The sequence below is a fragment of the Anomaloglossus baeobatrachus genome, chromosome 2 (assembly GCF_048569485.1).
Source record: "Anomaloglossus baeobatrachus isolate aAnoBae1 chromosome 2, aAnoBae1.hap1, whole genome shotgun sequence".
NCBI classification, from domain to species: domain Eukaryota; kingdom Metazoa; phylum Chordata; class Amphibia; order Anura; family Aromobatidae; genus Anomaloglossus; species Anomaloglossus baeobatrachus.
Window position 1 is genome coordinate 738,621,013 of NC_134354.1, and position 27,796 is coordinate 738,648,808.

The 27,796-nt window shown below is 48.3% G+C and overlaps 1 protein-coding gene across 4 annotated transcripts in view; it reads left to right on the plus strand.

Annotated features, from left to right (window-relative positions):
- The window catches only part of PSPC1 (paraspeckle component 1), a 177,741-nt gene that overhangs the window by 64,764 nt on the left and 85,181 nt on the right, over positions 1-27,796 (plus strand). For all 4 annotated transcript variants that reach the window (XM_075337406.1, XM_075337408.1, XM_075337405.1 and 1 more), the window contains exons 5-6: positions 1,900-1,984; positions 5,462-5,564. In XM_075337406.1, coding sequence (XP_075193521.1) covers positions 1,900-1,984; positions 5,462-5,564 — 188 coding nt within the window. The remainder of the gene's footprint in view (positions 1-1,899; positions 1,985-5,461; positions 5,565-27,796) is intronic.

A 27,796-nucleotide genomic window follows, 5' to 3' on the forward strand; every position in this document is an offset into this window, starting at 1 on the left:
GTGGAGCGGCTCCTATTCTTTTGATTACTTCTCTGTAGTGGCCGATACCAGGCGTTGTGGAGCGGCTCCTATTCTTTAGATTACTTCTCTGTAGTGGCTGCTGCCAGGCGTTGTGGAGCGGCTTTTATTCTTTAGATTACTGCTCTGTAGTGGCTGCTGGCAGGCGTTGTGGAGCGGCTCCTATTCCTTAGATTACTTCTCTGTAGTGGCTGCTGGCAGGCGTTGTGGAGCGGCTTTTATTCTTTAGATTATTGCTCTGTAGTGGGCGCTGGCAGGCGTTGTGGAGCGGCTTTTATTCTTTAGATTACTGCTCTGTAGTGGCTGCTGGCAGGTGCTGTGGAGCGGCTCCTATTCTTTAGATTATTGCTCTGTAGTGGCCGCTGCCAGGCGTTGTGGAGCGGCTCTTAGTCTTTAGATTACTGCTCTGTAGTGGCCGCTGCCAGGCGTTGTGGAGCGGCTCCTATTCTTTTGATTACTTCTCTGTAGTGGCCACTGCCAGGCGTTGTGGAGCGGCTCCTATTCTTTAGATTACTTCTCTGTAGTGGCCGCTACCAGGCGTTGTGGAGCGGCTCCTATTCTTTAGATTACTGCTCTGTAGTGGCCGCTGGCAGGCGTTGTGGAGCGGCTCCTATTCCTTAGATTACTTCTCTGTAGTGGCCGCTGGCAGGCGTTGTGGAGCGGCTCCTATTCTTTAGATTACTTCTCTGTAGTGGCCGCTACCAGGCGTTGTGGAGCGGCTCCTATTCTTTAGATTACTTCTCTGTAGTGGCCGCTGCCAGGCGTTGTGGAGCGGCTCCTATTCTTTAGATTACTGCTCTGTAGTGGCCGCTGGCAGGCGTTGTGGAGCGGCTCCTATTCTTTTGATTACTTCTCTGTAGTGGCCGATACCAGGCGTTGTGGAGCGGCTCCTATTCTTTAGATTTACTGCTCTGTAGCGGCTGCTGCCAGGCGCTGTGGAGCGGCTCCCATTCTTTAGATTACTTCTCTGTAGTGGGCGCTGGTAGGTGCTGGGGAGCGGCTCCTATTCTTTTGATTACTGTGCTAGAGTGGCCGCTACACATTGGTGCTGCGCTTTTAAGCTCCGCTCCATGTGGTAATATTCGGCTGTCACCAGAGCAAATAACGGCTGATCCGTGGGGGCGCCGAGTAATTGATCCCCAACAATTTGATAGCGGTGACCTATTTTATGGATAATTCATTTATGTATTCTTCCCAGGCAAGCCTTTAATGTTATGACATAACATTCTCTGTCGGGTCCAAGGCATTGCCGTAACCAAATATTAGCATTTAACAATTTGTATTATTGGCAAATGGATAGAATAGAAAGTTTGCAGATTTTCTTCAGAAGCTGAAATGGGACACACTGTTATCTGTGATCAAGTTTTTGCTATGTAATCTGATAGCGTCATGAGATGGGGACAAAGATCCTGATTCCAGCAATGTGTCACTTAGTATGCGGGGCACAACAATTGTGATAGTCTGTTTTCTCTGCTACAGACCTTGCAGAGCTCAGTTGTTGAGCTGTGTATCACCTCCCACAGTTTTCTGTGTACATTGTATAGTGAAAGTGAGCTGCTGATCATTGCTGGGGGTGGGGTTGGACTAGGAGGCACAAGGACAGTTTTCCTGTACTGATCTCATGCTGATAAACTCCTGATTGTGGTGAAACGGCAAAACGTAGCCCAGTAGGTGACCTATCACAGTAATCAGGAACTTTGCGCCTACATTGCTGCTCTCAGGTAACATAGCAAAAACCTGTGACAGATTCCCTTTAATAAGACTATTCTTTGGCTTTCCCTCGATCTTATTGTGTAAATTACATTATTATTATTGTGGCAGAAATCGCTCACTATGCTCAGCTTTGTGCTTTTGTAACAAAACAATTCTCTCTTTGTGCAGATCTAATGCGACGCCAAGAAGAGCTGCGAAGATTAGAGGATCTGAGGAATCAGGAGCTTCAGAAGAGGAAGCAGTTTCATATGAGGTAACATTTTCAGACAAGTAGTAATATATAATATATACAGTGGAGCCTTGGTTTAAAAGTAACTTTGAGAGCGTTTTGCAAGACAAGCAAAGCTTTATAAAAATGTGTAACTTGGTTTAAGAGCAATGCTTTGCAAGAAGAGCAAATACTCACCGTGCACACACTTCCGGTTCTATCACCACGTTGTGATCCGCTCTGGAGGTAACTTTCTGTACATATGTACTGTATGCAGTATGCCATTGTACAGTATATACTATATAGCATTTCTATCAGTTTGTATTTGTGGATACAGTATTGTACTTTCTTTCTGCTACCCAGTGCAGCACATTGCTGATACTGTACCTTTCGCGCACCAACAATTGTATTGGAAGCTAATGTGCAGTTTAATTTGTTTTACATGGTTTTTACTGTACAGTATTTTGTATTGGTGTACTGTAATAATTTTATATGAATACAGGACATTTTGTATTACTGTAATAAGTTTCTATAAATACTGTTAATATTTTTGGGTTGTGGAACGAATTGTCTGCGTTTCAATTATTTCCTATGGGAAAATTCGCTTTGATATAAGAGTAACTTTGTTTAAGAGCAAACTCCCGGAACCATTTATGCTCGTAATCCAAGGTTCCACTATTTATTTTGTCCTTGTGTGAACGACTTATTATATATATGCTGCAAATGTGACTTCTTTAAAGATTTACCTGTGTGGTAAGATGAGGCTGACTATCCATATAAAAAGATATTCCACTTGTCATTTATCTTTACTGTACAGACTGGGACAGGATGAGGCCCTTCAATATCTGTAGGTGGCAAGGGAATTAAAGGGATTCTCCTATGAAATCTAGTAAGCACCTCCCCACAGGATTGGTGATAACATGTTGATTGGTGGTAATCAGACGGCTTGGACTTAGTGATCAACAGAACGTGGAATTTTTGTCTTCAGTGGAGTACTTTTGTGTTTGCTCCGAATAAAGCAGATGTGCACAAGCCCAGTTGCTGCTCCATTCATTTCCTGTGTTGCTGCCGGACATAGGCGAGCGCAGTACTCAGCATCCCCATAGAGAATGAATAAAGTGGGGGTTGGTATGTGCACATCTGCTCCATTATAAAGAGACCAAAATGTGCCGTATCCTGCCGATCGATGCAGGTCCCAGCTGTTCAATCCCCACCAATCAATAAGCTAAGGATGGATAATGGCTTGTATTTACTTGATATCCCCTTTTTATGACAGCTGTATTTTAAAGCTGGAAATAAGCCAGAGAAGTGACACTGTGCGCTCTACCCACAGATGAGGCCCTGTTGTCATTTTCTGGTCTATAGGGGGAGGGGCTGACCGCCATTATTTTTTTGGAGAATGGTCCAATATTTGTCATAAAGCAGAGCAGTTGTCCCGAACTTAGATATTATTTCCTATTGAAGGGGAATGTTCTACAGTGTCCATGTCCCTGACCCCTTCCATTAATTGAGACTGCTAAGGTGTGTGTGTGTGTGTGTGTGTGTGTGTGTGTGTGTGTGTAATATATTATATTGTGCAAGGCACCAAACCACTCTGATGAAAGATGTAACAAAAAATGAGATTCAGAACGAGATTAAAATGGAAAAAAATCTTTAATGCTAATGAATCAAGCCGCATAAAAGGTTATCCTGGAAAAACAGTTGCTTCCCTCTGCTCATGCAATGTTCCCCAACTGAGGAATGGTTTTTCCAGCAGGACAATGCCCATACCACACAGCTAGGTCAATGAATGTGTGGATGAAGGACCACCACATCAAAACCCTGTCATGGATAGCCCAATCTCCAAACCTGAACCCCATTGAAAACCTCTGTAATGTAATCAAGAGGATGATGAATAGTCACAAACCATCAAACAAAGAAGAACTGCTTACATTTTTGCACCAGGAGTAGCATAAGGTCACCCAAAAGCAGTGTGACAAACTGGTGGAAAGCATGCCAAGACGCATGAAAGCTGTGATTAAAAATCATGGTTATTCCACAAAATATTGATTTATGAACTCTTCCTGAGTAAAAACATTATTAGTATTATTGTTTCTAAGTGATTATGAACTTGTTTTCTTTGCATTATTTTAGCTCTGAAAGCAATGCATTTTTTTGTTATTTTTGACCATTTCTCATTTTCATAAAATAAATACAATATTGTTTGCTTGGAAATTCAGAGACGTTAGTATTTTCTAGAATAAAAAAAACAATTTACATTTTACTCAAATATACCTATAAAGAGAAAAATCTGAAAAACTGACAATTTTGCAGTTGTTTCTTAATTTGTGCCAGAGCTGTATGTAGTAAAGACATAAAGGGTTTTCCCGGGACTTAACCACTATCCTTAGGATTGGTCATCGGTGTCTGGTCGGTGGGGGTGCGGCACCTGGCACCTCCACCAATCAGCTGTTCTTGGTGCTGATGGCTGAAACTAGTCAATTGTGGAACTGCAAAGTTTTCGACTGAATACTGGCCACATCCAGGTACTGCTCGTTCGCCTTCTATTGATTTGAATAGTAAACAGATGGGCAGTACCCAGCCATGGCCACTATACAATTGACTCGCTGTGCTATGCCGGACTGCAACTGAGTAAATTTGGGGTGGCAGCTTCGGGAATAGCTGGTCGTCGGGGTGCCAACCCCACCGACCAACAAGACAAAACAATCGTTGATCTTGGGAATACCAGCCAGAGAAAACACTTCCGGCAGCCAACAAAGGCGCTCAACACAGTGAAATTCTAGGTGCACTGCCCCCTGGGAAGTATGCAAATCAAAAAAGTCCATGGAGCCTCTGTTAGGAGTCTCGACACGGAAAATAGCCGGATATCCCTCCGGGAAGGACCTAGCCAAGGAGTGGCTCTTTTTAGAAGACCACCATAACTACCATATTACGTGGCCCTTTTAGTCAATATCCAACTCTTGACGAGTTTAAAGATATGAAAAGGGAAATACCAAGGCCAGGTGTCCATCCAGACAGCTATTTCGGGTATTGCCCCTCATCAGTGTGGAGTAGGATTCTGGCCAGGTGGGAGCAATGCCTAGTAGACCAACAAGACAAAACAATCATTGAACTCTGGGACACCAGCCAGAGAAAACACTGCCGGCAGCCAGCAAAGGCGCTCAACACAGTGAAATCCTAGGTGCATTGCCCCTTGTTATATCTTTAAACTCGTCAAGAATTGGATATTGACTGAAAGGGCCACTTAATATGGTGGTCTATTAAAAAGAGCCACTCCTTGGCTAGGTCCTTCCCAGAGGGATATCCGGCTATTTTCTGTGTCGAGACTCCTACCAGGGGCTCCATGGACATTTTTGGATTTGCAACCCAACCGACCAGATATTGATGACTTCCAATGTTAAAATTCCAGACAGCCACTTTTGGAAAAAAAATCCAGCTAATGCTTTTTTTAACCCTTTCCGATTTGGCCATCACACTGATCTGTGCCCCACTTCATGTTCTTCATATTAACATTTATTGTAGACATGAAGAAGAGCAGAGACGTCGTGAAGAAGAGATGATTCGTCAGAGGGATCAGGATGATCTCAGACGTCAGGAAAGTTTCAAGCCCGCTTACATGGACACTGTAAGTACTGTTTCCAAATTCAATCTACTTTTCGTAAAAGAAGCCTTCTCTTTGTAGGATGCCCATCCTCATCCTCCTGAGTGTTGTGGATGTTCTTGGGCATCCTTAAATCACTCTTACATATGTGTATAACACGTTCACAATCCTACTCTTGTAATTTGTGAGTCTGTGATGATTTTGTTAATGAGAAAGCAGATACCGAAATCAAGAAAAATAACATTGTGTTCATTGACACAAGCGATTGTATTTTAGGCTTCTTCCTACTTATGAGGGTAAACCTGGAACGTCATAATAACAACGCGATAATCATGTGATCTAGTATTGGATTGTCTGCCAACGTGTTTAGCTTCTACATGACTAAATCCATTTACCAGTGATATGATATTTTAGCATTTATGATGGAATATATCTGTGTGCGATTTTACTGTACTTTTAGCAGTGTTCACATTACGTCTGAGCATCTTAATGATACTTTGGTGATAATTTTTATTGTGCCTGTTCTAGAGCATGAATAATTCTTTATATTTATCATCCCTTATTTTGCAATATTTGTTTTTCTAGAATGTCGGTCTGTACACTTTTATCCATTTACTTAGCTGTGAAAAAAATATTTTGTGGTTTTATTAAAAAAAAAAAAAGTAAAATGTATGTATGTGGCCTCAAATATTCATCGGACATTTTATTAGTCTTTGTATTCAGCAAAAATGGTGACAGGGAACACTATATTAATAAAGAGACTAACCAGTTCATCAGAAAATGAAAAGCAGCCATTTTTCAGATATTAGTTTGTTTGTAATTTTTTACAATTTTTCTTTTTATAATAATATTATTTATTATTAAATCCAGTAATTTTATAAGGAAAGACCTTTGATGTCATACTCTGTATATGAATACATCCTCCTTGGCTTCATTGGCAGAAGTAACACTCTGTGCTTGTAAACTGAAGCAAAAATGACCATACCTGTTTGGAAATGACCACATTGTTGTAACTTTCCTTTTTCTTCCTTTTGATACAGGTTTCACTTTGTGTAATCAAATGTAAATAGCCATATTTGACTTGTTACCTTTAAAAACTATTATAATTCTCATATCTGGAAAAAATGCCTTCATTATTGTTTGTATGGAAATGCATTGCTTGTGTGACTTTGCATATATATATATATATATATATATATATATATATATATATATATATATATATATACATATATATGTATATGTAATTCGGGTACTATTTTCTACAATTCATTAAGTTTAATCTAATTACTTTATTTTAGGACCTGTCTTGTTACCAAGTCCCGTATTTTGCTGTGACTCCCCGTTGCTGAGAGGTTGCAGAGGACTAAAGTAGCAATCTGAGCTGCTTCCCCTCCGCTGCTGCTCTGGTCTTTGTTGAACTGCAGCGGGGGTGATGTCTCATCTACAACTTTAGTTACCGCTGCTGCCAATCACTGTGCTCAGCGACTCATGCTGTCCATGTTGATGGAGCCCAGTGATTGGCTGCAGTAGTTACGAGTTCTGTAGATGTGACGATTAAAGGGAACCTGTCGGGCAATTTGCACCCAGAATCACGATCAGTTCTGAGTACATATTGCTAATCCCTGCCTAACTGTCCCTGTATACACTAGCATAGATAAAGAGATCTTTAGAAAAAGTATTTATAAAGATCTTAGCCCCTGTGCACACTGTTTTTACCTGCATTTTTTTGCGTTTTTGCTGCAGAAATTTCTTGAGAAAATGGTTTGAACCTTTCTGCAGACATTCCCCAGCAACACCTATGGGAAAAAAGAAGGGAATTTTGTTACTTACCGTAAATTCCTTTTCTTCTAGCTCCTATTGGGAGACCCAGACGATTGGGTGTATAGCACTGCCTCCGGAGGCCACACAAAGCAATTACACTAAAAAGTGTAAGGCCCCTCCCCTTCTGGCTATACACCCCCAGTGGGATCACTGGCTCACCAGTTTTAGTGCAAAAGCAAGAAGGAGGAAAGCCAATAACTGGTTTAAACAAATTCACTCCGAAGTAACGTCGGAGAACTGAAAACCGTTCAACATGAACAACATGTGTACCCGAAAAACAACCAAAAATCCCGAAGGACAACAGGGCGGGTGCTGGGTCTCCCAATAGGAGCTAGAAGAAAAGGAATTTACGGTAAGTAACAAAATTCCCTTCTTCTTCGGCGCTCCATTGGGAGACCCAGACGATTGGGACGTCCAAAAGCTGTCCCTGGGTGGGTAAAGAATACCTCATGTTAGAGCTGCAAGACAGCCCTCCCCTATAGGGAGGCAACTGCCGCCTGCAGGACTCTTCTACCTAGGCTGGCGTCCGCCGAAGCATAGGTATGCACCTGATAATGTTTGGTGAAAGTGTGCAGACTCGACCAGGTAGCTGCCTGGCACACCTGTTGAGCCGTAGCCTGGTGTCGCAATGCCCAGGACGCACCCACGGCTCTGGTAGAATGGGCCTTCAGCCCTGATGGAACCGGAAGCCCAGCAGAACGGTAGGCTTCAAGAATTGGTTCTTTGATCCATCGAGCCAGGGTGGCCTTAGAAGCCTGCGACCCTTTGCGCTTACCAGCGACAAGGACAAAGAGTGCATCCGAACGGCGCAAGGGCGCCGTGCGGGAAATGTAGATTCTGAGTGCTCTCACCAGATCTAACAAATGTAAATCCTTCTCATACCGATGAACTGCATGAGGACAAAACGAAGGCAAAGAGATATCCTGATTAAGATGAAAAGAGGATACCACCTTCGGGAGAAACTCCTGAATGGGGCGCAGCACTACCTTGTCCTGGTGGAAGACCAGGAAGGGAGCCTTGGATGACAGCGCTGCCAGCTCAGACACTCTCCGAAGAGATGTGATCGCTACCAGAAAAGCCACTTTCTGTGATAGTCTAGAAAGTGAAACCTCCCTCAGAGGCTCGAAGGGCGGCTTCTGGAGGGCAACTAGTACCCTGTTCAGATCCCATGGATCTAACGGCCGCTTGTACGGGGGTACGATATGGCAAACCCCCTGTAGAAACGTGCGCACCTTAGGAAGGCGTGCCAAACGCCTCTGAAAAAAGACGGACAGCGCCGAGACCTGACCTTTAAGGGAGCCGAGCGACAAACCTTTTTCTAACCCAGATTGCAGGAAAGAAAGAAAGGTAGGCAATGCAAATGGCCAGGGAGACACTCCCTGAGCAGAGCACCAGGATAAGAATATCCTCCACGTTCTGTGGTAGATCTTAGCGGACGTGGGCTTCCTAGCCTGTCTCATGGTGGCAACGACCCCTTGGGATAAACCTGAAGACGCTAGGATCCAGGACTCAATGGCCACACAGTCAGGTTCAGGGCCGCAGAATTCCGATGGAAAAACGGCCCTTGGGACAGTAAGTCTGGTCGGTCTGGTAGTGCCCATGGTTGGCCGACCGTGAGCTGCCACAGATCCGGATACCACGCCCTCCTCGGCCAGTCTGGGGCGACGAGTATGACGCGGCTGCAATCGGATCTGATCTTGCGTAGCACTCTGGGCAAGAGTGCCAGAGGTGGAAACACATAAGGGAGCCGGAACTGCGACCAATCTTGCACTAGGGCGTCTGCCGCCAGCGCTCTTTGATCGCGAGACCGTGCCATGAAGGCTGGGACCTTGTTGTTGTGCCGGGACGCCATTAGGTCGACGTCCGGCCTTCCCCATCGGCGACAGATTTCCTGAAACACGTCTGGGAGAAGGGACCATTCCCCTGCGTCCATGCCCTGGCGACTGAGGAAGTCTGCTTCCCAGTTTTCTACGCCGGGGATGTGAACTGCGGATATGGTGGAGGCCGTGGCTTCCACCCACATCAGAATCCGACGGACTTCCTGGAAGGCTTGCCGACTGCGTGTCCCCCCTTGGTGGTTGATGTATGCCACCGCTGTGGAATTGTCCGACTGAATTCGGATCTGCCTTCCTTCCAGCCACTGCTGGAAGGTTAGTAGGGCAAGATACACTGCTCTGATTTCCAGAACATTGATCTGAAGGGTGGACTCCTGCTGAGTCCACGTACCCTGAGCCCTGTGGTGGAGAAAAACTGCTCCCCACCCTGACAGACTCGCGTCTGTCGTGACCACCGCCCAAGACGGTGGTAGGAAGGATCTTCCCTGTGATAATGAGGTGGGAAGAAGCCACCACTGCAGAGAGTCCTTGGCCGTCTGGGAAAGGGAGACTTTCCTGTCCAGGGATGTTGACTTCCCGTCCCATTGGCGGAGAATGTCCCATTGAAGTGGGCGCAGATGAAACTGCGCAAACGGAACCGCCTCTATTGCCGCCACCATCTTCCCGAGGAAGTGCATGAGGCGTCTTAAGGAGTGCGACTGACTTTGAAGGAGAGCCTGCACCCCAGTCTGTAGAGACCGCTGCTTGTCCAGCGGAAGCTTCACTATCGCCGAGAGAGTATGAAACTCCATGCCAAGATACGTTAGTGATTGGGTCGGTGACAGATTTGACTTTGAGAAGTTGATGATCCACCCGAACGTCTGGAGAGTCTCCAGTGCAACAGTCAAGCTGAGTTGGCATGCCTCTTGAGAGGGTGCCTTGACCAGTAGATCGTCCAAGTAAGGGATCACAGAGTGTCCCTGAGAGTGCAAGACTGCTACCACTGCCGCCATGATCTTGGTGAACACCCGTGGGGCTGTCGCCAGACCAAATGGCAGAGCTACGAACTGAAGATGGTCGTCTCCTATCACGAAGCGTAGAAAGCGTTGGTGCTCTGTAGCAATCGGCACGTGGAGATAAGCATCTTTGATGTCTATTGATGCTAGGAAATCTCCTTGAGACATTGAGGCAATGACTGAGCGGAGGGATTCCATCCGGAATCGCCTGGCGTTCACATGCTTGTTGAGCAGTTTTAGGTCCAGAACAGGACGGAATGAGCCGTCCTTTTTTGGCACCACAAAGAGATTGGAGTAAAAACCTTGACCTCGTTCCTGAAGAGGAACAGGGACCACCACTCCTTCTGCTCTTAGAGAATTCACCGCCTGCAGAAGGGCATCTGCTCGGTCGGGATGTGCGGAAGTTCTGAAGAACCGAGGCGGAGGACGAGAACTGAACTCTATCCTGTACCCGTGAGACAAAATGTCTGTTACCCACCGGTCTTTGACCTGTGGCAGCCAAATGTCGCAAAAGCGGGAGAGCCTGCCACCGACCGAGGATGCGGAGGGAGGCGGCCGAAAGTCATGAGGCAGCCGCCTTGTAAGGCCCCTCCTGGAAGCGGTACCTCCGGTTGCTTTCTTGGGGCGTGAGTGAGCCCGCCAGGAATCAGAGCTTCTTTGCTCTTTCTGAGTCCCTTTGGACGAGGAGAATTGGGGCTTGCCCGAGCCTCGAAAGGACCGAAACTTTGACTGCCACTTCCTCTGTGGAGGTTTGCTTGATCTGGGCTGGGGTAAGGAGGAGTCCTTACCTTTGGACTGTTTAATGATTTCCGCCAATTGCTCACCAAACAGTCTGTCTCCAGATAATGGCAAGCTGGTTAAACATTTTTTAGAAGCAGAATCTGCTTTCCATTCTTTTAACCACAAGGCTCTGCGCAAAACTACAGAGTTGGCGGATGCCATTGAGGTACGGCTCGTAGATGCCAGTACCGCATTGATAGCGTAGGTCGCAAACGCAGACATTTGTGTAGTTAGGGACGCCACTTGCGGCACTGCTGGACGTATGAGAGAGTCCACCTGTGCCAGACCAGCTGAAATAGCGTGGAGCGCCCACACGGCCGCGAATGCTGCAGCAAACGACGCGCCGATAGCTTCATAGACAGATTTCAACCAAAGGTCCATCTGTCTGTCATTGGCATCTTTAAGTGAAGCCCCATCCTCCACTGCAACTATGGATCTAGCTGCCAGTCTGGATATTGGAGGGTCCACTTTTGGACACTGGGTCCAGCGTTTGACCACGTCAGGGGGAAAAGGATAACGTGTATCCTTAAGGCGTTTAGAAAAACGCTTGTCCGGATAAGTATTGTGTTTCTGGATGGATTCTCTGAAGTCAGAGTGGTCCAGAAAAGTACTCAATTTACGCTTGGGATACAGGAAATGGAATTTCTCCTGCTGTGCAGCTGCCTCCTCTGAAGAAGGGGCTGGGGGAGAAATATCCAACAGCCTATTGATGGCCGCTATAAGGTCATTTACCATGGCGTCACCATCAGGAGTATCCAGATTGAGTGCGGCGTCAGGACAAGACTCCTGATCACCCACCTCTGAGTCATCATATAGAGACCCTTCTCGCTGAGACCCTGATCCGCGTGATGACGTGGAGGGTCTCTCCCAGCGAGCTCGCTTAGGCGGACTGGGACTGTCATCGGAGTCAGAGCCCTCAGCCTGTGATGCCTGGGACCCCCTTGAATTACGGATTAATTCCAGCTGAGGGGGGCCGGGGAACATAGACACAGCGGTGTCCATGGTCTGAGCAACTGGCCTGGACTGCAAGGTTTCCAGGATTTTTGCCATAGTCACAGACATTTTATCAGCAAAAACTGCAAATTCTGACCCCGTCACCGGGGCAGGGGTCGCAGGCGACTCTGCCTGGGCTACCACCACCATAGGCTCTGGCTGACGAAGTGCCACTGGGACTGAACATTGCACACAATGAGAGTCGTTGGAGCCTGCTGGTAGATTAGCCCCACATGCTGTACAAGCAGTGTAAGCAGCCCTTGCCTTGGCACCCTTGCGTTTTGTGGATGACATGTTGTTGTCTCCCCAGAGTAATATAGGGTATACAGCCAAGAAGCGACCAAACAGTGCAGTATATATAAATATATATAAATATATCTGGTACAGCGAAAAACAGTACACAAATATAACACTGTGGCACTAGTGGGGCCGCACGTATGTGCTGCTTACCGCCCGCTTAGCGCGGGTGTGTGGTCGCCAGAAATCCCTAGCCTGGGTCCCCCAGAGCCTGCGTCCGTTCTCCAGCCAGACTGCATGTGTATAATGGCTGCCGGCGTCCTGGGGAGCTGCAAGCCTGGGGGCGGGCCTAGGGCGTGCACAGAGAAAAAGCGCGAAGCCTGTGTCCTACTGTGCTCAGTGAGAGGGCTGGAGCATGTAAATCGTGCTCCAGCCCTCGGCGCTGCCGATTGAATAACGTCTCTCCCCTACCCTGATTGACAGGGTGGGGGGCGTTAACGAAGCGGAGCTAGGCCGCAGAAAAACCGGGAACTAAAGTTAGAAGCGCCGCCGCCGTAAAAGCGCGGTCGGCGCGTCCCCGGCGCACTACAAGTCGCAGCTGCGCCGCCGCTCCAGGGGCGGTCGGCGCGGCGAACCACACACATAAAGTCCCCCAGTAATCTGCGGGGACTATAAGCCCAGCGCACAGCGCTACAGTCCCCGGCGCACTAGCACACCCAGCAAGTCTGGGGTGTGCGTGGCCTGCCATACGGGGACACAGAGTACCTGAAAGTTGCAGGGCCTTGTCCCTGAACGGCACTCCCGCTCCACATCCAGCAGGTTCTATGGGTCTGTGGATGGAGCCCGGCCTCAGGGCTTGGTGGCCGGTAAGATCCCACTTCCTCAGAGCCCCTCAGGGGGATGGGGAAGGAAAACAGCATGTGGGCTCCAGCCTCCGTACCCGCAATGGGTACCTCAACCTTACAAACCACAAGTGGGGTAAGAAGGGAGCATGCTGGGGGCCCCATATGGGCCCTCTTTTCTTCCATCCGATATAGTCAGCAGCTACTGCTGACTAAACAGTGGAGCTATGCGTGGATGTCTGACCTCCTTCGCACAAAGCAGAAAACTGGTGAGCCAGTGATCCCACTGGGGGTGTATAGCCAGAAGGGGAGGGGCCTTACACTTTTTAGTGTAATTGCTTTGTGTGGCCTCCGGAGGCAGTGCTATACACCCAATCGTCTGGGTCTCCCAATGGAGCGCCGAAGAAAATAGCTGTGCTTACGCTGCGGTTTGTTTGTTTTTTTTCTCAAGAACATTCTTTCTGCAGAATTTCTTGAGAAAAAGAATGAGCATGTCAGTTTTCTGCAGGTAGCTGCGTTTTGTGCCATAGATAATGGTTAAAAAAACGCAGGGACCAACCTGTGGGGAAAAAAGCGGTAAAAACACTTGCGTTATTGGTGCGTTTTTTGAATGCAAGTGCGCTAATCTTTCAGACTCAAGAAATTTCTTGAGAAAAATCCTTTTTCTAGTGCAAACAGGGCCTTATACTGTATGCTAATGAGGGAGGATAGTAGCCCCAAGGGCATTGCTTTCCTTGGTAGTTGCCCACATTAGCATATTAGTATGCCCCTGTGGCGTGCTAACATGCTAATGAATGTGCAGCATCAGAGGATAATCTCACCTCTCCGCCGCCATCGCCACCCGACACTGGATTTCGGCTCAGTGCACATGACCCCGGAGTTTTGGTCGTGTGCACTATGAAGCCGGGTGTACGCGTCCTGGCTTCAAACTGAAGTAGTGCGTACCTATTGCTATTCACATATTCCTTGTTACGAAGACTGCTATAGCAGCCAACTGGAGAAAAACTACGTTACCTTCCTTAACAGATATTATTGGTAAAGTATCCCTTCATAACTATTTTGAAATGTGTCATGCTACTGTAAACAATACTTTCTTTTCCTATTACCGGAGATGGCAGCCTTGGACAGACGTTTACCCTCGTCCTTTCTAATCATCTCTTCAATGTTTTCTCTTTACTTTTTCGTTTCTATTCTTCTTACGTTATCATCTCTCTTTTCCCCCTTTTTTTATTTACTTGTAGACTTTGTTTGTTTCCTTATGTTTAATGCATTATCAGAAATCAACATTTTAAGCTTTTTCAGCTATGTTTAAGAATACTCCTTGATCCTCCATTCCCCTCCTCTTCTTCCCCTTCCCTATTAAAGTATTTGCCATCCCCTTACCCCATTCCTTATCCTACCCACTCCTTCCTTAGGAATCTCCTTTATGGAAATAATTTTTTTGCTTTAATTCATCTGCTAATGATTCATACTATTTCCTGTATTTCCCCTTTAAAATGTAATTTCTGGAACACAAACTGAAGTAGTGCGCATGACCCAAATTCCGGGATCATGTGCACTGAGCTGAAATCCAGCATCAAGCGGCGATGGCAGCGGAGAGGTGAGCGAGATCATCCTCTGATGCTGCGCATTAATTAGCATGTTAGCACACCCACAGGAGCCCACAGGGGTGTACTAACATGCTAATGGGGGGCGACTAGCAAGCGACTACGCGCTCGTTAGTATACGATATAAGATCTTTAGAAATACTTTTTCTAAAGATCCCTTTATCTATGCTAGTGTATACAAGGACGGTTAGGCAGGGATTAGCAATATGCACCCAGAACTGCTCGTGGAATATTGCACCTGACAGGTTCCCTTTAACACAGACCGGAGGCAGCGTTGGAGGATGAGTAAGGCTATGTGCGCACGTTGCGTAAATACATGCAGTTACGCTGCGCTTTGTAGCGCAGCGTAACTGCATGCGTCCTGCGTCCCCTGCACAATCTATAGAGATTGTGCAGGGGCCGTGCACACGTGGCGTCTTAGAGCGCAGCGCTTCGGCTGCTGCCCGAAGCGCTGCGTTCTAAGAAGTGACATGTCACTTCTTCCGTGCGCTTTGCCGGCAGCCCCTGCTCTGTCTATGGCAGGAGCTGCAGGCAGAGCGCATGGAATTGGCTTTTTTTTTTTTTCTCTATGGACATTTTCTGCAGCGATTTGAAGCGCACGTGTGCTCTTCAGATCGCTGCAGAAATTTCTGCAGTGACTGTACGCAACGTGCGCACATAGCCTAAGGCTATGTGCCCACGGGGACAGTGTCCTGCGGATATATCCGCACGACATTCCGCAGGTGCTCCCAGGAAACAGCACCACAACTTTTGTCTGTTTCCATGCTGCGGAATGTCGTGCGGATATGCTGCGGGCATTCTGCATTGAGAATACAGTACCATGGCTTCGGCACTGCATCCTCAATGCAAAACAAGTGTTGCCGTGGTCGGGGAAGTTTATACTTACCTCCATCATGCAGCACCTCGCTTTCCGGCAGCCGGGTCACTGTCAGGCAGCGTCTGGTTTCACTGTGCTGGAGGTGGGCGGGCCTGAACTAGCTCCGGCTGTCACATGACCGGAGCTCGTGCAGGCTCCGCCCACCTCTTCCTTCCTGTACCTGGCTGGATCCACCGCGCTGCTGTACACCGGACGGAGAAGTGACTCGGGTCTCTATCAAGGCAGGTAAGTATATGGGACCCTGCGGAGAAATACGCTACAATAATTGACATGCTGCAGATTTTTCCGCACGGAAATCCGCACGATTTCCGCTGTGGAAAAATCCGCAGCGTGGGCACAGCATTTCCCAAATGCCAAAGAAATGGCTGGGGAGTAGCTGTGCTGCAGATTTTGAAAATCCGCGGCTTTTCCGTAGTGTGGGCACATAGCTTAAGGGTATGTGCACACGCAGATTTGGTGTAGAAATTTTCTCCATCAAAATCTGCCCCTTTTGGCAGAAAAGTGCACCAAAAAAGTATGCATTTTTTTGTGCGTTTTTTTTTTTTTTTTAAATTAAGTCAATAGCTAGAAGATCTAAAAAAAAAAAAAAAAAAAACAAAAAACCGCAGGAAAGAATTGACATGCTATAGGTTTTTTTTCTGCACCAAATCTGCAAGGAAAAATAAAATGCCATGTGTGCACAGCACTTCAGAATTCTCATTGACTTTGCTTGCTTCAGAATAGGCATGCAGATTTTGATGATTTCTCAAAAATACATAAAAAAAAAACTGTACCGTGTGCACATAGCTGTACAGCTGAGTTTGCTAGTTCAGATCGCCTTAATCCAATGGGATGATAAATGGGACAACCCTTTAATTTTAACACGTATCTATCGTCTAAACAAAGTTATGATGTGTCCCAATTTCAGCTTCTCCGGGCTGCCGAGGGGACATGGTGCTCAGCGAGGTGCTTTGTCCTCTTTCGTCTGGATGATGGATTGGCCGCTTATTACTTGGTAGTCCACCAGATCAAAACTATAAAAATTATAACAAAAAACTATAACTGAATTAATAATCACTGTAGCTTGAAGCGGCCTGGGTTGTCATTCACTTTCTAACTGAAGTTTTTGCATTTTCGACTGCAGAAAATCAGTCTGTAACGTTATTCTTACAGTAAAAATTGCTGGATCCTCAACAAACAGCTGAAGAGTTGATACATAAATGGTGCAGGCTGTGTCCTCGTATATCTGGTCATATTTGCATTAAGATAGACATTCAATATGTTGTTTTCTCCCTGTTATGTCACTAACCTAGTGGCATTATATGTCCCTCTAAATTACTGGCTCCAAATCATGTTCTGTATCATACACAAATGAGACCAATAATAAAGCACGGCAATGTGCTCACAGCCATTAATATGGCCTTCAATTTTACCTATGCCTTCTGATGTCACGCTAAAAAGTCTTCTGCTAATAACTTTTTTTTTATTTATTTTTTTGGAAGTTTTTTGTGTTGACTTATAAAGACGTTTTGCTTTCCCAATGATTCTTATGAAGCCAAAGGTGATGGAAGATGTAATCATTGCACTGCTCTGTTTTCAAGCCCCTGCAGACCTAGCAGGGTAGCACGTGGTGGAAAAGGTTCAGCTCTTGATTTTCTTTCTTTAGTGTGTGTGCTGTGCCAAGCTTGCACAATAGGTTGGCAATCATATACTGTATATTTATAGGGTGGCTAAATCATCCTGTAAACTCACTGTATAAGGTCATTGCTCGCTGTAGAGGGCAAATATCTGATGCATAGTGAACTCCTAGTAACATGTGGTGCACCGTGCTGCATGACATGTGTATTTCTCTGTGCTAAAAAGGTACTTTCTTTTTTTTTCTGTCAACTTCTAGGAGGATAACCAATGCAAAACTATAATGTGCATTTTAGATTAAAAAACAAAACACTTATCATCACTTAAGTCTTGTTAGTGCTGTGATTATGCCGTAATTTCATGTATGACAATGAGAACTGTATACTTTTTTTCTTTTCTAATCAATGTTTTGAATTACTGTATTTTTCTGACTAGGCCGCTTTCACATTGCGTTTTACTTTTTACCTACGTTCACTGGTCCCTTTGAGGCATCCGTCCGAACACCCCCCCCCCCCTCCACAAAACGGGTTTTGGACGCATACGCTGACTGGGCCGTTGACTATAATGGAGCAGACGGAGTCAGCGTGTGCACTGTCTTGCACCATTTTTGGACATATACGTTTTCTGCAGGCGGACACCCAGACGTAGTAGATTACGTCTGGGTGTCCGCCTGCAGAAAACGTATATGTCCGAAAATGGTGCAAGACCGAGCACACGCTGACTCCGTCTGCTCCATTGTAGTAAATGGCCCAGTCAGCGTATGCGTCCAAAACCCGTTTTGCGGAGAGGGGTGGTTCGGACAGATGACTCGACAGGACTAGTGAACAAAGGTAAAAACGCAATGTGAAAGTGGCCTAAGACATAAGCATCTTGCTAAAAAATTATGTTCATCTTATAATTTGCAATTAGGAAGGTCATCTGTGCTAGACCTCCCTGACCACTTCCTTTTAAAAGGTTGTTTTCAAATTGTCTATTGAGCTGGTCAGAGCTATGCAGTCTCCTCACTTCCCGGTTTCTGGCAGGGCTGCTTTCTTCCTCCTTGAGTGGTTGTTCTGGTGAGTAGCAGAGCTGTAGTATTTGTAAAACTATAAAGCTCAGCACTAGTTCTTCTATATAAGCCTTTCAACGTTTCAGTGGTTTGTTTTGGGGACTATCACTATATTTACACGGCGATAACAAGGCATTTGAATAAGTACAACGATGACCGTGATAGCCATGATTAGGTGAAATGCTGTGGACTGGTGATTTTACAAGCTTTGTAAAAGCAGTTTGTCTGAAGCTGAAGGAGAAGGATGTGAGCAGCAAATTGCTGTATAGAAATCAATGGGCGGGGAGACCTGGAAGGGATATTAGGAGTTAACTTCTCTTCTGGATGTAAATGCTGGGCACTATGGTTTGGTGGCCAAGCTCCATGGAACAAGCTGTACACTATGAAAGATAAAAGCTCTCATTGCAGGGATGATAACAGGCAGAAAAAGCAAGTCAATTGCAAAATTGCTTATTTTCATGTTGTGTAACTAACTAAAGCAATTTAATAACTGGGGATACCCTTTTAAAGCTAGGCCTACACGGTGACTTTGGCTGCACAACCAGTATTGTAGCTAAAACCCATTAGGTGAGTCTGCAACATCACAGCGCAATACAAGTGAATGGATTCGCATTATAATCCAGAGAGTACTGCCATCCTGATAAGCAAGTTGCAAGTAGTCCAGCCTAGTCAGATGTTTTGCAACTTTCTTGTTGCAGTACCCTTGGGGTCACTATGCGATCATATTCACTTGTCTTGAGCTGTGATATAGCAGCAACGCCTTGCGATCTTTGGTTGCACGACATGGCAGGTGTTGCAGCCAAGGTTGCCGTTTAGCCCCAGCCTAAATCATCGAGAATATTCAAAAAGCGCTGTGCTCCGATCATTGAGAGAACTGCGGCTGTGTACCCCATTCTCTTTGCCGACCCCGCTCTGTGTGATCTGTGCTGAGCTAAACCGGGATGCTGGCAGGTTGGGGAATGCTTCGGTCTACACACGGGGTGGGGGGAAGGGATCTCTTTGATTAGTTCAAATATCCACCCCCATTTTATGATGCCCAACTCTGGGAATGTCTTATGGTCTGAAAAATACGGTAATTGCTGTATATTGTCAAGTGGATTTGTGAAATGAATTTGTATAATGTATATCCAGCAGTCTTATCAAAATGCTATAAAACTGGTTATTTAATCTTGCATCTTTTATAGCGGTGTTCATTTTTTCATTCCAGGTAATTACACATTGTGAAGCTAAACTGCTTGATCATAACAATCATAAAAGGGAACCTCACCAGCTTTATGCTCCCCCCCCCACCCCCCCATCTGAGCAGCATAATGTAGAAGCAATGATCCCGATTTCAGCGAGGTGTCACTTACGGGGCTGTTTCCCGTCATTTTGATAAAAATCAATCTCTTCTCTGCTCCAGATCCAGCAGTTAGGCTATGTGCCCACTTTGCGTATTTGCATGCAGTTACGCTGCGTATTGCACTGCAGCGTAACTGCATGCGTCCTGCGTCCCTTGCACAATCTATGAAGATTGTGCATAATCCATGCCCATATGGCGTTTTAGAACGCAGCGATTTTGCATGCTGCCAAATCGCTGCGTTCTAAAAGGTAACATGTCACTTCTTTCGTGCGCTTTGCATGCTGTCTCCATTCTGTCTATAGGGAGAGGCAGCATCCAGAGCGCACAAATTCTGCAGTCACCAAAGTTACAGAACGGAGCTTTTCAGCTGCGCTCTAAAGCGGACATGCAGTGACTTTTACGCTGCGGTGCAGAGCGCACACACGTGGGCACATTGCCTTATACCAAGCTCATGAATGTGCTGGACTACCTGCAGCACGCCAAATAGTCCTCTAATGATGATCTCCTGCTGATTAACAGTGATTTTATCAAAACTACACTAAGCAGCGCAGTAAGTGACACATCAGATCCCATGTTATGCTGCTGTCAGATTAGGTGGAGAAAACCTAGTGAGAGAATCCCTTTAAAGTGGTTGTCCACTACTTAAACAACCCTTTTTCTAAGTGCTGCATTTCTCCGAGTGAAATAAAAAACTTTATTCCACACCTGCACATGATCTCCCGGCGCTGACATAACATTAGGCCACACGAGCGCTGAAGTCAGAAAGCTGCTAATGGGCTGCTCCTCTTACACTTACCTTGGTTGAAACATGTCTGCGTGAGCTCTGCAGTCCATTAGCAGCTGCTGATTGGCTGCATCAGTCACATGACATAGCAATGTCATGTGAGTTCCGCTAGATCCACCGCCAACATTGCTGCTGTGGGAGGGGAGAGTTTGATGTTTCATTTAACACCGGGTTCTACAGCATTTAAGAAATGACTGCCCATGTATTGAAGTAATAATCTGAATTTTCATTGAACATTAATCCCTTTATGACTAAGGACGTAATGGTACATCCTTGGTTGCCTCGCCCTGGTACTACCCTCACATGTCTGCTCATCTATTCAGCAGAAATGCTCGGCTAACAAGCGCAGGTGGATCACTGATCCACCCGCGCCTGTTAACCCCTTAGATCGTGCTGTCAAACTCTGACAGCATGATTTACAGGGCCACGGCGGGGATCACACTGTTCCCCATGCGATCACAGGGTGCCAATGTGTTGGCATGGCAGCAGGGGTTAATATGATGACCCCTGATGCTGTCACGAGTCACTTCCTGTGAGAGCCGATAGCACCGACACTCACAGGAACACTGTAGTTCTCCTGATTAGATCAATACTACAGCATCGCTCTGATCAGGACAAACTATCGGACAGTACCCTAGGGGGACTAGTAAAATCAATAAATATAAAACCACAAAAAAACACCTAAGAGTTCAAATCTCCCCCCAATTTTGCCCTATTGAAATTGAAACAATTAAATATATTTGGTATCGCTGCCAAATTCAGAAATGGCCAATCTATCAAAATATAAAATTAATTATCTGATCAGTACACGGCAAAGCGAGAAAAAAAAACTTCCAAACACTAAAACGGAGGGGGTTTTTCTTTTTCGCTCTATTGGGAGACCCAGACAATTGAGACAATTGGGTGTATAGGCTATGCCTCCGGAGGCCGCACAAAGTACTACACTTAAGAGTGTTAAACCCCTCCCCTTCTGCCTATACACCCCCCGTGCTCCCACGGGCTCCTCAGTTTTTTGCTTTGTGCGAAGGAGGCAGACATGCACAGCACAGCTCCACAGATTAGTCAGCAGCAGCTGCTGACTATGTCGGATGGAAGAAAAGTGGGCCCATATAGGGCCCCCAGCATGCTCCCTTCTCACCCCACTCTTGTCGGCGGTGTTGTTAAGGTTGAGGTATCCATTGCGGGTACGGAGGCTGGAGCCCACATGCTGTTTTCCTTCCCCATCCCCCTCAGGGCTCTGGGCGAAGTGGGATCCCATCGGTCTCCAGGCACTGAGACCGTGCTTCATCCACAACTCCTGTGGAGCCTGATGGATAGGAGCCAGGTACCGTTCAGGGACATGGCCCTGCATCTTGGAGGTACTCTGTGTCCCCATGGGGACCGCGCACAGCAACACTCCAGCATTGCTGGGTGTGCTAGTGCACCGGGGACCGCGGCGCTGACCGGGTCTATATGTGCCATTATACACTCAGCGTCGCTGAGTGTATTTATATGTAGGGGCTACCGCACTAACCGCCGCTGCCATGGGAGTCTGCGGCGCGGCTGGGACTTGTAGTTCGCCGGGGACTTTCACGCCGGCCGCGCTTTTACGGCGGCCGCGTTTATTACTAGAGTCCCCGGCTTGCTTGCGGCCTAGTTTCCTTTCTCCCGCCCTCAGCCCTGACAGGCAGGGGAAGGGCGGGACGCTGCAGAGCGAGCAGCACTGAGGGCTGGAGTATGATTTACATACTCCACCCCCCTAACTGTGCACAGTGTGAGCACCAGTTCCCGCTCTTTCTCGGCCACGCCCACGGCTCCCTCCTCTCCTCAGGACGCCGCAGCCATTCCTGTCAGCTCCTCCGACGCTGAGAGAGGGACAAATCCTGGGAGACCCAGACACGGTCTCTGGTGGCCTCACAACCGCTTTAGGCGGCTGGTAAGCAGCACCTGTTGGTGCTAGCCCCATGGTGCTGTAGTGTACTGGTACATTATTTGTGTATTGTATACTCTTTACACTGTATGAGCACAGTTCATTCTGGCTATATACCCTATTGTGTTACTCAGGGAAAACTATAGCATGGCGCCCACAAAAGGCAGGGGTGCCAAAACACAGGCTTATTATGCTGCCTGCGCCGCATGTAAGACCCCACTACCGACAGGTTCCACTGACCCTCATTGTGTGCAGTGTTCGGCCCCTGTGACACTTCTTCAGCCGGAGCCTATGCTAAGAGGGGCCCAGGGGGAGCCACCTGTCGACACTGTCCAGGTGACGGGGACTGAGTTTGCAAAACTCTCTGAGACTATGGCTAAGATACTAGAAGCCTTGCAGTCCAGGCCGGTATCTCAGCAAAGGGACTCTGGTGAATCATTGTTCCCTGGCCCCCCTCAGTTGGACCTTCAATGTCCTCCCGGGGTATCTCATACATCCCAGACTGAGGGTTCGGACTTAGACCCCAGCCCCAGATCGACTAAGCGGGCTCGCTTAGAATTTCCCTCGACATCATATTGTTTAGGGTCTCAGCGGGGGGAATCCTTGGTTGATGATGCGGAGACAGCTGATCAGGATTCGGATCCTGAGAGCGCTCTCAATCTTAATACTCCAGACGGGGACGCCATAGTGAACGATCTTATTGCGTCCATCCATCAGTTGCTGGATATTTCTCCCTCAGCCCCTCCGGCGGAGGAGTCAGCTTCGCAGCAGGAGAAATTTCGTTTCAGGTTCCCCAAGCGTACACAGAGTATGTTTCTAGACCACTCTGATTTCAGAGAGGCAATCCAGAATCACCATGCTTGTCCAGATAAGCGTTTTTCTAAGCGCCTTAAGGATACACGTTATCCTTTCCCCCCGGACGTGGTTAAAGGTTGGACTCAATGCCCCAAAGTGGATCCTCCAATCTCCAGACTGGCGGCTAGATCCATACTTGCAGTGGAAGATGGGGCCTCGCTCAAAGATGCCACTGACAGGCAGATGGAGCTCTGGTTGAAATCCATCTATGAAGCTATCGGAGCTTCTTTTGCCCCAGCATTCGCAGCCGTATGGGCGCTGCAAGCTATCTCAGCAGGTCAAGCGCAAATTGAAGCAGCCACATGCACGGCCGCGCCACAAGTGGCATCCATTACCACCCAGACCTCGGCAATTGCGTCTTACGCTATTAATGCTGTCCTGGACTCTGTGAGCCGTACGGCGGTTGCGGCCGCCAATTCGGTGGTACTCCGCAGGGCCTTGTGGCTACGGGAATAGAAGGCAGATTCTGCTTCCAAAAAGCGCTTAACCAGTTTGCCAATTTCTGGCGACAGGCTGTTTGGCGAGCGCCTGGATGAAATCATCAAACAATCCAAGGGAAAGGATACATCCTTACCCCAGCCCAAACAGAACATCCCCCAACAGAGGAGAGGGCAGTCGAGGTTTCGGTCCTTTCGGGGCGCGGGCAGGTCCCAATTCTCCTCGTCCAAAAGGTCTCAGAAAGAACAAAGGAACTCTGATGCATGGCGGTCTAAGTCACGTCCTAAAAAGACCATTGGAGGCACCGCTAACAAAGCGGCTTCCTCATGACTTTCGACCTCCTCTAGTAGCATTCTCGGTCGGTGGCAGGCTCTCCCGCTTTTGCGACACCTGGCTGCCACAAATAAAAGACCGCTGGGTGAGAGACATTCTGTCTCACGGTTACAAGATAGAGTTCACCTCTCGTCCCCCGACTCGATTCTTCAGGTCCTCTCCGCCTCCCGAGAGAGCCGAGGCTCTTCTGCAGGCGCTGGGCACTCTGAAGGCAGAAGGAGTGGTGGTCCCTGTTCCTCTTCAGCATCAGGGCCAAGGTTTTTACTCCAACTTGTTTGTGGTCCCAAAGAAGGACGGGTCTTTCCGTCCTGTCCTGGACCTGAAACTTCTCAACAAACACGTAAAGACCAGGCGGTTCCGGATGGAATCCCTCCGCTCCGTCATCGCCTCAATGTCCCAAGGAGATTTCCTTGCATCGATCGATATCAAAGATGCTTATCTCCACGTTCCGATTGCCCCAGAGCACCAGCGCTTCTTGCGCTTCGCCATAGAAAACGAACACCTGCAGTTCGTGGCACTGCCGTTCGGCCTGGCAACAGCCCCACGGGTTTTCACCAAGGTTATGGCTACTCTAGTTGCGGTCCTCCATTCTCAGGGTCACTCGGTGATCCCGTACTTGGACGATCTGTTGATCAAGGCACCCTCTCAGGAGGCATGCCAACACAGCCTCGACGCTACCCTGGAGACTCTCCAGAGTTTCGGGTGGATCATCAATTTTCCAAAGTCAAATCTGACACCGGCCCAATCGCTGACATACCTTGGCATGGAGTTCCATACCCTCTCAGCGATAGTGAAGCTTCCGCTGATCAAGCAGCAGTCACTACAGAAAGGGGTACAATCTCTCCTTCAAGGCCAGTCACACCCCTTGAGGCGCCTCATACACTTCCTGGGGAAGATGGTGGCAGCAATGGAAGCAGTCCCTTTCGCGCAGTTTCACCTGCGTCCCCTTCAATGGGACATCCTACGCAAATGGGACAGGAAGCCGACGTCCCTCGACAGGACCGTCTCCCTCTCTCAGGCGACCAAAGCCTCCCTTCGGTGGTGGCTTCTTCCCACTTCATTATCGAAGGGGAAATCCTTCCTACCCCCATCCTGGGAAGTAGTCACGACGGACGCGAGTCGGTCAGGGTGGGGAGCGGTTTTTCTCCACCACAGGGCTCAGGGTACGTGGACCCGGCAAGAGTCCTCGCTTCAGATCAATGTTCTGGAAATACGGGCAGTGTATCTTGCCCTGAAAGCGTTCCAGCAGTGGCTGGAAGGCAAGCAGATCCGAATTCAGTCGGACAATTCCACAGCGGTGGCATACATCAACCACCAAGGCGGCACACGCAGTCGACAAGCCTTCCAGGAAGTCCGGCGGATTTTGATGTGGGTGGAAGCCACGGCCTCCACCATATCCGCAGTTCACATCCCAGGCGTAGAAAACTGGGAAGCAGATTATCTCAGTCGCCAGGGCATGGACGCAGGGGAATGGTCCCTTCACCCGGACGTGTTTCAGGAGATCTGTTGCCGCTGGGGGGTGCCGGACGTCGACCTCATGGCGTCCCGGCACAACAACAAGGTACCAATGTTCATGGCACGGTCTCAAGATCCCAGAGCTCTGGCGGCAGACGCCTTAGTTCAGGATTGGTCGCAGTTTCAGCTCCCTTATGTGTTTCCCCCGCTGGCACTGTTGCCCAGAGTGTTACGCAAGATCAGGGCCGACTGCCGCCGCGTCATCCTCGTCGCTCCAGACTGGCCGAGGCGGTCGTGGTACCCGGATCTGTAGCATCTCACGGTCGGCCAACCGTGGGCACTACCAGACCGACCAGACTTGCTATCTCAAGGGCCGTTTTTCCATCTGAATTCTGCGGCCCTCAACCTGACTGTGTGGCCATTGAGTCCTGGATCCTAGCGTATTCAGGGTTATCTCAAGAGGTCATTGCCACTATGAGACAGGCTAGGAAACCAACGTCCGCCAAGATCTACCACAGGACGTGGAAAATATTCCTGTCGTGGTGCTCTGCTCAGGGTTTTTCTCCCTGGCCATTTGCATTACCTACTTTTCTGTCCTTCCTTCAATCTGGACTGGAAAAGGGTTTGTCGCTCAGCTCCCTTAAGGGACAAGTTTCGGCGCTCTGTGTTTTTCCAGAAGCGCCTAGCTAGACTTCCACAGGTACGCACGTTCCTGCAGGGAGTTTGTCACATCGTTCCACCTTACAAGCGGCCGTTAGAACCCTGGGATCTAAACAGGGTGCTGATGGTTCTTCAGAAACCACCTTTCGAGCCAATGAGAGATATCTCCCTCTCACGACTTTCGCAGAAAGTGGTTTTTCTAGTAGCAGTCACTTCTCTTCGGAGAGTGTCTGAGTTAGCAGCGTTGTCGTGCAAAGCCCCTTTTCTGGTGTTTCACCAGGACAAGGTGGTTCTACGTCCGGTTCCGGAATTTCTTCCTAAGGTGGTATCCCCCTTTCATCTCAATCAGGATATTTCCTTACCCTCTTTTTATCCTCATCCAGTTCACCAATGTGAAAAGGATTTGCACTTGTTAGATCTGGTGAGAGCACTCAGACTCTACATTTCTCGTACGGCGCCCCTGCGCCGCTCGGATGCACTCTTTGTCCTTGTCGCTGGCCAGCGTAAAGGTTCACAGGCTTCCAAATCAACCCTGGCTCGGTGGATCAAGGAGCCAATTATCGAAGCTTACCGTTCGGCTGAGCTTCCGGTTCCCTCAGGGCTGAAGGCCCATTCTACCAGAGCCGTGGGAGCGTCCTGGGCTTTGAGGCACCAGGCTACGGCTCAACAGGTGTGTCAGGCGGCTACCTGGTCGAGCCTGCACACTTTCACGAAGCACTATCAGGTGCATACCTATGCTGCGGCGGATGCCAGCCTAGGTAGACGAGTCCTTCAGGCGGCGGTTGCCCACCTGTAGGAAAGGGCCGTTTTACGGCTCTCTTACAAGGTATTATTTTACCCACCCAGGGACTGCTTTTGGACGTCCCAATTGTCTGGGTCTCCCAATAGAGCGAAAAAGAAGGGAATTTTGTTTACTTACCGTAAATTCCTTTTCTTCAGCGCTCTATTGGGAGACCCAGACGATTGGGGTATAGCTACTGCCCTCTGGAGGCCACACAAAGCACTACATTAAAAGTGCAAGGCCCCTCCCCCTTTGGCTATACCCCCCCGTGGTATCACGGGTTCTCCAGTTTTAGCTTTGTGTGCGAAGGAGGTCAGACATTCCATGCATAGCTCCACAGATTTTAGTCAGCAGTAGCTGCTGACTGTTTCGGATGGAAGAAAAGAGGACACATATAGTGTCCCCAGCATGCTCCCTTCTCACCCCTGGATGGTGCTGTAAGGTTGAGGTACCTATTGCTGGTACAGGGCTGGAGCCTGACATGCTGTTTTCCTTCCACATCCCCTGGTAGGGCTCTGTGGAAGTGGGATCCTGCCGGCCTCTCAGCTCTGATGCCGGGCTCCATCCACAGACCCATTAGAACCTGATGGATTCGGAGCAGGAGTACGATCAGGGACAGGGCCCTGCATCTTACAGGTACTCTGTGTCCCCGGCAGGCACAGACACACTCAGGGCTGGCTGGGTGTTGTAGTGCGCCGGGGACCGCAACGTTGGAGCCAGTGTCCCTACAGATTACTGGGGGATGTTTTGTGTATGGGAACGCAGCGCCGACCCCCTCTGGACCGGGCGGCGCTGCTGTGACTTGTGGTGCGCCGGGGATCCGCCGTCCGCGCTTTTACGGCGGCGGCGGTTATAACTTTAGTCCCCGGCTTTTTGGGCCTAGGACGCCGGCAGCTCCGTTTCGTTCCCGCCCCCACCCTGTCACTCAGGGTAGGGGAGAGACGCTGTTCGCAAGCAGCGACGAGGGCTGGAGCCTGATTTACATGCTCCAGCCCTCACACTATGCACAGAGGGAAGCAGGCTTCCCGCTCTTGGCCAGGAACGCCC